At 41.8% G+C, this 12107-nt stretch overlaps 1 protein-coding gene across 1 annotated transcript in view; it reads left to right on the top strand.

The window, feature by feature from the left end:
* The window catches only part of LOC149220126 (protein BOLA2-like), a 45325-nt gene extending 34782 nt beyond the window's left edge, over positions 1-10543 (top strand). Inside the window, exons 2-3 of the mRNA XM_089384672.1 lie at positions 9653-9675; positions 9855-10543. Coding sequence (XP_089240798.1) covers positions 9653-9675; positions 9855-10050 — 219 coding nt within the window. The 3' untranslated portion in view covers positions 10051-10543. The remainder of the gene's footprint in view (positions 1-9652; positions 9676-9854) is intronic.
* The last annotated feature ends 1564 nt before the right edge of the window (positions 10544-12107 follow it).

Here is a 12107-nt window from a genome sequence, read left to right as displayed (position 1 = left end):
GAAATCCCCATATTCGAGGGTCAGATAGATGCCAGATGTTGTAGATAAATGGTTAAAGTTGCTAGAAGGGTATTTTTCTGTTCATGATTTTTCTAGCCAGAAAAAGATTATTTTCGCTCTTCTCAAAGCAGCCCTCCATTTCAAGGAATGATGGGAAACCTACTGCGAGCAGAAGGATGAAAGTACGACCTCACTGTTTTCAGCCGCACTCACTTGGAATTCATTCCGGGATGCCATCAAGGAGCAGTACTATCCTGTCGGAAGCTATGAGGATAAATACATAAAGTGGACCACGCTGCGGCAGGGAAGGGACCAAGACGTGCTGGAGTTTACCAATATTTTTCATACTGTTCGCACAAAGTTGGGTATCGAGGATTCAGAGTGGCATTTGGTACTGAAATACCGCGGCTGCCTACACAGGTTCATCCAGGACGAGATGGAGTTCCTGGACATCTCCTCATTTGGCATGGCATACCGATACACTGTCAAGATCGAGCAGAAGTTTAAACAAAAGAAGCGAGACTTTGGATCTGCGAATTCGAAGAACAAAGGACAAAGCCAAGGTGGGGTTACTGAGGACAACTCGTCGAAGCTGCAAGAAAAGAACACAACCACGAAGTCAAGAAGGACACAAAAAAGTGGTGTGAGTTCCATAAGAGCCCAACTCACAACACAGGTGAGAGTCAGACCAAGCAGTCGCTGGTGGCTGAATTGAAGGCTTCAGAATCAGATGCATGTTCCGACCTTGAGTCAGAACCCGACAAGAGGAATGACAAAGAGAAGCAGATTATTGATGCGGAGCCCAACATCATTGTTGCCATCGCCAAGATCCAGAAGAATGAGCTTGACGATCCAGAGGAGGGGGAGTGTCTTTTTCCACTCACAAATGTGGGACAAGGGTTCGCTGCTGCAATTCATTGTCGACAGTGTAACCAAAAGAGCCTCATTTCAGGAGAGGTCGTGAAGCGGCTGGGCCTACAAACCATTCCACACCCGCAGCCATATAACATCGGGTGGCTTCACCAAGGACGAGATCTCCGAGTCAGCTAGCAGTGTCGCCTTCCCTATAGCATCAAGCCCTTCACAGATGAGGTATTATGTGATGTTGCTCTTCTCGACGTTTGTGATGTATTATTAGGACAACCATACTTGTGGAAGCGACATGCTATATATGAGTCTAGACCTCGCTCTGTGATTATTTCCTTGGGTGATACGTTATACAGGATACTAGAGGTAGCCCCACCTACTACCACCTCTTTGCCCTGTGCCAAGAAATGTAGTAAGATCATCTCCCAGACTAGGAAATTTATTTTCTTTCTGGTTCGCTCTCAAAGTAAGGGGAAGATCGTAGCCACATCCATGGCCCCCGGGAAGGGTTCCTCCACGTAGCAGAAGCAGGTGGATATGGTCATGAAAGAATACAAGGACATCTTCTCCTCACCCACAGGGGTACCGTTGCACTGTCAGGTCAAGCATTCATTCGATCTGACTCCCGGAGCACCTCTACCCAACGGGCCGATATATCGCCGCTCCATTGTGGAAAATGCCAAGTACAAATACCGACATGATCAACATCAAGGGCCACACAAATTTCAGGTGGGCGATCAAGTCTGGTTACATTTGTAGAAAGAATGCCTTACAGGAGCCCTTAAAAAACTCAGACCATCAGAAACTCAGACCACTCCGATATGGTCCTTACACCATTACCAAAGCTATGGGAAACAATGCTTTGGAGCACAACATTCCCCCATTCCTTGGCTTGCACTGAGTGTTCAATGTGGACCGCCCTCGACCATGCTTCCTACCATTATTGGACACATAAGAGATTGCATAACAACTCACCAGGGACCAAGTTCAGCAAAAGTTTCCCCATCTCATGGAGGCACTCAACGCAATGGGCACCATTGCTTCCTAAGGTGGGAGGAATGATCCAGGTGGATATTGGTGGTCACCCACCTATTCCACTTGGACCCCCAACATTGTCTCTTTCAGTTTTTCGGTTTCCTTAATTATAGCACATTCTACTATTTTTGGCAGGTTTTCAGGTCCTGAACTTCTGGAGCCGTTTTGAGGGAGTGTTAAAATTGGCAAGCAGGGTCAAACTCCATGTGGGTCATCTTACTTATGGCAACTGATATTTTTCTTGGATTCCTCTCGTCTAGAGGTTTAGGATTGATCTAACGATCATCCGATTCCGACATGTATTCATGGAGATATGAATTCATTTGTATTTCTTGACAATTTGTCAAGGTCGGCCAACAAGTTAAATTGTGTTGCGCACCCCCAGTTAAACCTCAACGTTGCATATAAAAGGAGACATTGTGTCTTGTTTCACCATCACTCATCTCATCATCTTCTCTCTCCTAATCTGATTGGGCAAGAGTAGGAGCAACTGATCTCTCACACGTACAAAGAAGAGGGCGGATTTTCTGTTAGGGCAAATGTTGACTGCGTTGACTAAAGTTTGACTGAGCTGTAGGACTGTTGACTGTTGACCGAGCTGCTCGGTGATGCATTGACCTTGTGTTGACCAGATCTTGATGACAGATTTTTGTTTTGGGTATAACGTTGACTAATTAGGGCTGACTGCAGGCTGTGACTTCTGTTCACTGTTGTTTGACTGTTGACCAAGGGTTGTTTTGGGCTGCATATACTTGCTGTTGGAGGCCGAGTTCTCCTAGGATGTCTTAAGGTCATTGGTGAGGTGTTTGACTAGCTTTGACCTCGCTGATTTGAATTATGCTGCTGCTGTTGTAAATCACAGCTTTGTGATATTGTACTCTGTGTGTGTGCTGAATTGTTGAAGAATATAGAAGAATTGATCAAAGGGTTTCCCCGCATTGGGGTTTGTCCCTGGCTAGCTGCCACATCTTGTGTCTCTTGTCTTGGCTTGTCTTCTGTCGATTTTATTTATGTTCTATCAACATTTTAATTGTATGTTAATGTGATTGCTATACTGAGAATTGCCATTGGGCTAATAAGAAGAATTGAATTAAATTGCTTTAAGCATAGAACATACCATAATTTAACATGGTATCAGAGCTGAGGTGAAGACAGTTGGAAAAAGTCAAAAGGCTTCATGGGTTCCTCATCACACTTCCTCACCGAAGACAAGCTCCTGAGAAGTCTGACTATCACGGATAGAAGATGTCTCTTGATCTGACATTGGAAGAGCAAGAAGTGTTGGACTATTGGAGAGGCAGAATTACGGAGCCTCCATCAAATGCACTGGCTGCTGCAAGGAACAAGTACACTAAGGGTGAAGTCAAAGCAAAGAAGTCACCCGGGACTCAATTGACAAACTTCTGAAACTTCTGTGTTCTACGTTGCCAAGCTGAACACCTCTAAGGAGATCTATGATAGACTGGTAAGCTTGTTTAAAGTTAGTGATGCAAATCAAGTTTTGCTCCTCAAAAATAAGTTGAAGGATATTAAGAAGGGCAAGGACGAGGATATTCAATCCTACTTCTTAAGGATCACTGAGATCAAGAATGATCTCCTATCAATTGGAGAATTCATTGCTAACAGGGAACTAACTATCACTACTCTTGGAGGGCTCCCATCTGAATTTAGAACCACTCTTCTCAACAATGATCGAATTTCGAGATTTGAGGAATTGATGGCGAGATGCATTCAAGAAGAGACAAGGATGGTAGAGCAAGAAATGCCTTCAAGCAAAGGCAACCCCATTGCTTTCTCCTCTCATGCTAAAAGGAGAAATAATTCTGGGTCTAAATTCAAAGGAAAGGTCGGATCGAAGGGTGGAAGAAAAGGAAGATGCTTCGCTTGCAATAAATTTGGCCACTATGCGAGGGAGTGTCCAAATAGGAAGGACACATCTCATGACAATGATCAAAATCACTCCCGGGGCAACTCCAACCACAATCAAAGGAATGGCAGGTTCAATGGTAAAGGAAAAAGGAATGTCGGAAATCAAGGAAGTGGTCAACCCTCCAAGAAAGCAAGGAACTCCAGGTATGAATCAAATGTTGTTTACAATAAGCAAGATGAATATTATCAAATATCGGCCCTCGCCACTACCTCTCCTTTGGACTCGTTGGGCAATTGGCTTATTGATAGTGGTGCATCAAGGCATTTCATTGGTTACAAGGAATCTCTCTCTAAACTGGTAGAGAAGGAGACAAACTTGGAGATTATTCTTAGTGACAATTCCACCTATCTCGTAAAGGGTGTAGGGAATGTTACTCTTCAATTAAATTAGGGTAACACGATCCATTTACAAGAAGTCTTATATGTACCTGATCTCAAGAAGAACTTGGTGTCCATTTCGGCAATGGAAGACAAAGGCTACAAGGTGGCCTTCATTGATGGCAAGGTATGTGTGTGGAAAAAGAATTTTAAAGATGCTTTCACTCTTGGGTTTCAGGTTGACTCTTTATATCAAGTTGGAGGAAGTTCGTTGGGAGTCATATCTTGCGACACAACTCTACAGTCTGAACTATGGCACTGGAGGTTTGCCTGCCTTCATTATAAGGCTCTACCCGATGTGAGACAGATGATGACAAGGATGCCTGAATTTAAAATAGAGCATGAAGATGTATGTTCGGGATGTGTCGAAGGAAAGCTCAAAAGGGGACCATCCCCTCAAGCCATAGCAAGACCTCTGACATTTTGAAATTGGTTCACTCCGACATATCTGGTATGATGCTCGTGAACTCTTTGGGAGGATATTTATATTATCTCACTTTTACAGATGACTATTCTCACAAGACTTGGATATACTTCTTGAAAAAGAAGGATGAAGTGTTCTCCTGGTTCCGTCACTTCAAAGCATTGATCGAGAATCAAACTGAGAAGAGGATCAAGATCTTAAGGACTGATAACAGGACTGAGTATGAATCCAGTGAGTTCCCTGACTTTTGCAAAGAGGTTGGCATTAAGAGGGAGACCACAACACCATACACTCCTGAGCAGAATGATGTGGCGGAAAGGAAGAATCGTATGATTGTGGAAGTTGTTCGTGCCATGCTTCGCAATCAAAGGCTTCGGAAGTTTCTATGGGCCAAAGCTGCGAATACCACCGTATATGTTCAAAACCAATGTTCTCATCAAGCATTGGAATCCAAGACTCCCGAAGAGATGTTCACTGGTAAGAAACCTGATGTGTCTCATTTTAGAATCTTTGGAAGTCCCGTATATTTTCATGTGCCGAAAGAGAAAAGAAGCAAATTTGGTGCATTTGGTAAAAAGGGTATCTTCGTGGGCTATAGTGAAACTTGCAAGGGCTATAGAATCTATATGGTTGGTCAAAGGGAAGTCGAGATAAGTGATAATGTCACCTTTGACGAAGATATGGCTCTTAGCAAGGTTGGCAATCTTCCTATTCTAAGGAAAGATAAAGAAGCCGACACTAGTAAACCGGATGAGAAGGAAGATGAGACGATGCCCGATGTGGAAGAACCTATGGCTCCTATTGATCCCCCTGCGCAAGAGCCTTTCTCTTCTAGGAAGAGGCCTTCATGGCTTAGGGGGACACTTGATGATGCCGAGGGACATATTTCCCGTAGGGGAACTTTTCGTGAAAGTAGGAAGCGGACCAGGTATCAAGGATACTTGACTATTATGAGCACCATTATTCAAAATGAGCCTTCATCGTTCAAAGAAGCCGTGAAGCATCAAGTATGGAAGGATGCTATGAATGAGGAATACGAGTCCATCATGAAGAATGATTTCTGGGATGTGGTCCCTAGACCCCAGGACAAAACGGTTGTCACCTCAAAATGGCTTTACAAAATAAAGCATGGAGCTTGGGAGTGTTAAAAAATATAAGGCTCGCTTTGTTGCTCGAGGCTTCTCTTAAAAGGAAGGTGTAGATTATGACGAGATATTTGCACCTGTTGCCCGATACACCACCATCTGCTCGATCATAGCCCTTGCTGCTTCGCAAGGATGGAACCTACATCAGACGGATGTCAAGACCGCATTCTTGCATGGTTCGGTTAAAGAGGAAGTCTATGTGGAACAACCCGAGGGGTTTGAGATTCATAATCGAGAATCTCACATGTGCAGGTTAAAGAAAGCTCTCTATGGGCTGAAGCAAGCACCCTGAGCTTGGTATGAGAGGATCGATAGCTACCTGATGAAGTTAGGATTCACTAGGAGTGAAGCTGATCCAAACCTTTACTTTAAGGTTGAGGATGATAAGCCTCTCATACTGGTGTTGTATGTTGATGACCTCTTTTTGATAGGTGTAGACCCTCTCATTCACAAATGTAAGAGGGAGTTGGCTTTCGAATTTGAGACGAAGGACCTAGGACTAATGCACTATTTCCTAGGGCGGGAAGTCGGGCAAAAACCATGAGAATTTTTCCTATCTCAAGGAAAATACGTGGTGAAGATATTAGAGAGATTCGGTATGGTGGACTGCAAGCCCGTGACTACCCCGATGGAGCTTAACTTCAAGAAGTTATGCGGTAGTGTTGTCAGACTTGCTTTGGGAAATGCTTCTAAGTACTATCAACTCATAGGAGCATTGATGTTCTTGGTGAACTCTCGTCCAGATATATGTTTTGCAGTCAACACGTTGAGCCAATATATAGTTGAGCCTCATCACTCACATTGGATTGGTGCTAAGAATCTTCTGAGATATCTTCGGGGCACAATCACTCATGGATTGAAACTTGAGATACACTACTTGGGATGTGAGGCTACATGGATATTTCGATGTTGATTGGGCAGGAAGTGTGGTGGACCGAAAGAACACTTTCGAGTGCTGTTTCTCTTTGGGTTTTGCCTCGATCTCCTGGATGAGCAGGAAGCAGAAGTCAGTGGCTTTGAGCACTACTGAGGCAGAGTATATTGCTGTGAGTATGGTCTCCTGTGAGGCTGTCTGGTTGAGGAAGCTCTTCAATGAGCTGTTTGGACACACGTTGGATACTATCGTGATCCTCTGCGACAAATAGAGTGGCATTCGTTTATCAGAGAATCCCATATTTCATGATTGCTCCAAGCACATTGATATCAGGTACCACTTTATCCGAGATATGGTACAATAAGGAGCAATAAGGCTCCATCATATTGGGACATATGAGCAGGTTGCTGACATTTTGACGAAACCCTTGGGAAAGGTCAAATTCTTGACTTTCCGAGAACGACTAGGAGTTGTTGAGAGACCCTCTTATGAGGGTCTTCTATGATGCATACTTTGAGCTTTGGGAGCTCCGGGGGGCTTGGGGTACTTCTTGGAGCGACGAGCGACCACAGGGTGACTCACCCTCCCCTAGTGGTGTGTTGTGTGCAGGGTGAATGGTTTAGCCTTCCCCTGTGATACCCTGTGGCGACATGTGGGCAGGATGAGTGGTTCATCCTTCTCCTGCTGAGACATCCTACCCATGCAGTCTGGGACTCATGGGAAGTAGCTCTCATTTGGCCAATGAGTAGGGAAATGAGGATAGGGACCATAGTAGTATCGATGGATGTATCGTGTATCTACCGTACTCCCTATGCTAGGATGACATTGATCAGGGATCAATTGGAACGGACTTCGGGTCAGTAAGAGTGATATAGCTCACTCTCTTTTTGGAACTGACTTTGGGTTAGTAAGAGTGGTATGACACACTCTCTTCATTGGGATTGACTTCGGGTTAGTAAGAGCGCTATTGGGCACTCTCTTTTATCTGGGATTGACTTCGGGTCAGTAGAGGATGGTATGATACATTCTCGATCATTTCTTCTTCATAGTTCAGCAGAGTAGAGCAGTGCAAGGCAATGCATTTGATGGCAGAGATAGTACTGACGGACAGATGGATTAGCAGATGGAGTTCTCCCTAGTTGAGAGGGAGTGTTAAAATTGGCAACTAGGGCCAAACTCCATGTGGGTCATCTTATTTATGGCAGCTGATATTTTTCTTGGATTCCTCTCGTCGAGAGGTGTAGGATTGATCTAACGATCATCCGATTCCGACATGTATTCATGGAGATATGAATTTATTTGTATTTCTTGACAATTTGTCAAGGTCGGCTAGCAAGTTAAATTGTGTTGCACACCCCCAGCTAAACCTCAACGTTGCATATAAAAGGAGACATTGTGTCTCATTTCACCATCACTCATCTCATCATCTTCTCTCTCCTAATCTGATTGGGCAAGCGTAGGAGCAGCTGATCTCTCACACGTGCAAAGAAGAGGACGGATTTTCTGTTAGGGCAAACATTGACTGTGTTGACTGAAGTTTGACCGAGCTGCAGGACTGTTGACTGTTGACTGAACTGCTGGGTGATGCGTTAACCAGATCTTGACTGTGGATTTCTGTTTTGGGGATAATGTTGACCAGCGTTGACCAGTGTTGACTGGTTAGGGCTGACTGCAGGCAGTGACTTTCATTGACTGTTGTTTGACTGTTGACCGAGGGCTGTTTTGGGCTGCATATACTTGCTGTTGGAGGCCGAATTCTCCTAGGATGTCTTAGGTGAGCTGTTTGACCAGCTTTGACCTTGCTGATTTGAATTATGCTGCTGCTGTAGTAAATCACAGATTTGAGATATTGTACTCTCTCTCTCTCTCTGTGCTGAATTATTGAAGAATATAGAAGAATTTATCAAAGGGTTTCCCCGCATTGGGGTTTGTCCTTGGCTAGCCGCCACATCTTGTGTCTCTTGTCTTGGCTTGTCTTCTGTTGATTTTATTTATGTTCTATCAGCATTTTACTTGTATGTTAATGTGGCTCTAAGCATAGAACATACCATAATTTAACAAGATCGGATCGCGATTTTTATAAAAAAATCACGTTTTTTTTTTTTTTTTTTGGTTATTTCTTTCGCATTTTTTGCAAATAAAAAATCGCCAAAAAAATCGGTGATTAAATCGTTTTGGTGAAAAAATCGCGACTTAATCACGATGTTCACAACACTTGCTTTGCTTGCTTTAGATCCATCTCCATTGCCTCACACAATAACTGCCTTAAAAAATATTATTGATTCCATATCTTTGGGATCAGCTGGTGAGGACCAGGAAGGATGTTCTGTGTCCTCTCCCTCCATTCTTTCGATTGAGCTACCAAGTTGTTGTCAGTCTACATACTTGTTTTTTTATTTGTGATGTGTGGCAAAGACCAAAAGCTTTCTTGTGCTGTAATTTAATTTTGTGGTGCTAAAAGCTAATTTTATCCTGGCCATGTCCAGATACTGTGTGCTGTGAAGCAAATTTTTGCCTTTCACTTGTGTTTGTGCATTATTTGTCTGGCTGAAATGGCCAGTTTTGTGGTTTCTCTTTCTTTAGATCCATCTCCATTGGCCTAGGCAATAAAATATTGGCATTTCGGATTGTTATCCAAAATGATTTCTGCCACTGTGAATCCTGCGTCGAGTACCTGCCAAGCATTACAATATGGGTTTTTTATTGATTTTGTTTGATGCTGAATTATGTAGTAAATTTAACATTCTCATGTGGCTTTGCTTTGCATTTTTCTGAATCTGTTTAGAATTCCAGGTCCCCAAGTTATTGAGAATTAAAGTCAGAGAAAGCTTCTATGGTTTCCCTAGCCTTCTCTCTCGACTGAAAACTCCTTTCTGTCTGCTCATAATTAATGGAAATGAAGAGATAAAAAATATTGCAGATTTTTTTTTTTAATTATTATTATGCTCACGAGCTTTTCTAATGCCACTCACTACATATTATATATTTTGTATGGTGCAGAATGTGATCGATACATCTGGAGGGTAACTTTCCTGAACCTTGGATATGTGATTTCCCTGCTGTGGCTTGAGCATCTACCATATATTTAATGACTTTTTTCGTTCAATAAAATAAACATATCTTTTTTCATTTGTATGCTCAAAAGTATTTTAAGTCGGATTAAGCTATGGAATGCCTTTTTTATCACTTGTGACTTTATCAGATGTGGTGCAAGCTTTTCAATTGAGGTAGTTTCGGCCCAATTTGAAGGGAAGAAACTGCTTGAGCGGCATCGTATGGTAAATTCAGCACTTGCAGAAGAATTAAAAGAAATTCATGCCCTTTCCATAAAGAAGGCAATAACTCCACAGCAGTGGCAGGACCTACAGGCTCAAGAAGCCCCTCCAGCTAATCAGTAGCTGGTTCCAGTTAATTTTAAATATATTCATGTGAACTGCTATATCCTTCGCTGTTATAGTAAGATGAATGCATTTTTTTGTTATAATTCTTATTACTAAAAAAGTGAGAACTGTTGGAAGGCCAACCTTTTTATATAAAATTTAAGAAAGGTAGAACATAATGTATAAAATATTTTTCGGAAGAGGTCACATTGAAGATTTTGGTCGATGCGTTTCGAACCAACAAGTGTGGTTCATCTTCAGGACACGATGAAGAAACAGATCTAGCAAGAAGGTTAAATAGGGAGACAGGTCAACCTAATCTCTAAGGTAGAACACCTTAGAGATTATTTAGACATCAAAGCCATATAAATTAGGCGTAACCATGCCTGTGGAATTCTGGGGCATTAAGTATGTCAATATTTTCCTATTCACGGGCTATCTTTTGATTGAAAGGAATTCTGCCTCTGTACAAGTTAATTTAAATATATTTTGATTGTGTTTAACCTTTCCAGTTTTGTGTTTTCTATGCTTTTCAATCTACTTTTATTATGGTATATACCAATGTGGAAAATGTCGACCTCAGGAATAAATCGGCAAGGGTCTGGAAGTTGAAAAAGTCGTTAAAGTAGGGAAGTAGGGAGGTTTTTGAAAAAATAGGCAAAAAGTTAAGACTTGGCAAAATTTAAAAAGTATAAAAATATTCATTTTTAAAAATTTGTTTAGCATCTAAAGTATCTACAACATCAGATAAATGCATTATATGAAAGTAAAACTAATATATAAGATGCATAAGAAGTCTAGTGCTACATCACATATCAACAGTGAATCGAGTCCTGAATCTCGAGTCCTGACTTAGTCTCAAGAGTCAAAATATCAACAAAAGATATAATAAATATATATCATGATCATGAGTCATCTACATTTCATAAACTAATCAGTCAGTTCCTCTGCCCCTCCAAATCCACTAAACAAAACTGGTAAATCTCCTCCTCTTGGGAAGTGACCAACACCTCCTCTCTCCATAGGCACAACTCACAAAGGTTAGAGTGCAAAATGAGTGGAAAAGTCGCCATTTTCTTAACTTGTACGTGGCTCGGCACCTCACTCACGAGTTTTTGGATAAACTCCTGATTTTATCCCGAGTTTTTCATTTTTGAAAAAATTGTGAAGAACTTGGCCGATAACGTTGGCGAGTTTAATAAATTGTGAATTCCTGATGTTATTGGGACTTTTTCCACAGTGGTATTTACTATAATATTGCTGGTTCTGTTTTTTATATACAATCTTGTTGTATGTTTTTTTCACTGAGAGCATGCTTTGACGAGCTTCATTGCTTTCAATTTTTTTTCAAAGGAAAACCTTGCAGGGAAACCCAGCGGATACTTCCCCACATTTGTGGATAACATCCCTAGTAAACCTGTTGGCGTTGACTAATGCGCCTCACCTTGGGAATTTAAACTAGGCACCTGCTGCCAGCTGGCATGGAACTAGCTAAATTCCCAGCAACATTGGTGACAACCTGTTGAGAAAATCCTGTGGGCTTTTATTGCTTTCTAACTTCATGGTAGGCTTAAACATTTCTTATTCTGATAAATCACCGACTTTGAATTTGGTCTGTGTTCTTCCTTAAACTTCTTCCTCATTAGTATTTATTCTGCCTTATTGCTCTTCTTTTATCATCATTCTTCAACCTTGATGATGGATCCCACTTGGGATTTGAAACGTTGGTATAAAGATGTTCAAACTATGGATTCTCCGATCACTAATTCAAAAGAAACTTTATATTTCAGTGATGCAAAGCATTTTCTGATTTTGAGGAAATAATATTCAAATATTCTCATTTAAACGTAACAAACATTTTAAGCATGTACGGACTGAACTTGCCAGTTACCCATCAGGCGTTGTTAGACCAATTGGCAATGGTATTAAATCCTCTGCCTATTCTCTTTAACTCCATGAACCGTAGAACTAGGCTAAAGTAAAATCTTCCTTTGCCTATGCTTTTTAATCCATGAAGTTCAGATAGGTATGCTATCACTTATTTTCTGTCATGACATATAAACCTCTGTGGGACT

The sequence above is a fragment of the Pinus tabuliformis genome, chromosome Q (assembly GCF_031772625.1).
Source record: "Pinus tabuliformis cultivar Carrire ecotype Pingquan chromosome Q, CPIR1, whole genome shotgun sequence".
Classification (NCBI taxonomy): domain Eukaryota; kingdom Viridiplantae; phylum Streptophyta; class Pinopsida; order Pinales; family Pinaceae; genus Pinus; species Pinus tabuliformis.
Note: the sequence above shows the minus strand (reverse complement) of the source record. Positions and strands in the feature narration are given on the sequence as shown.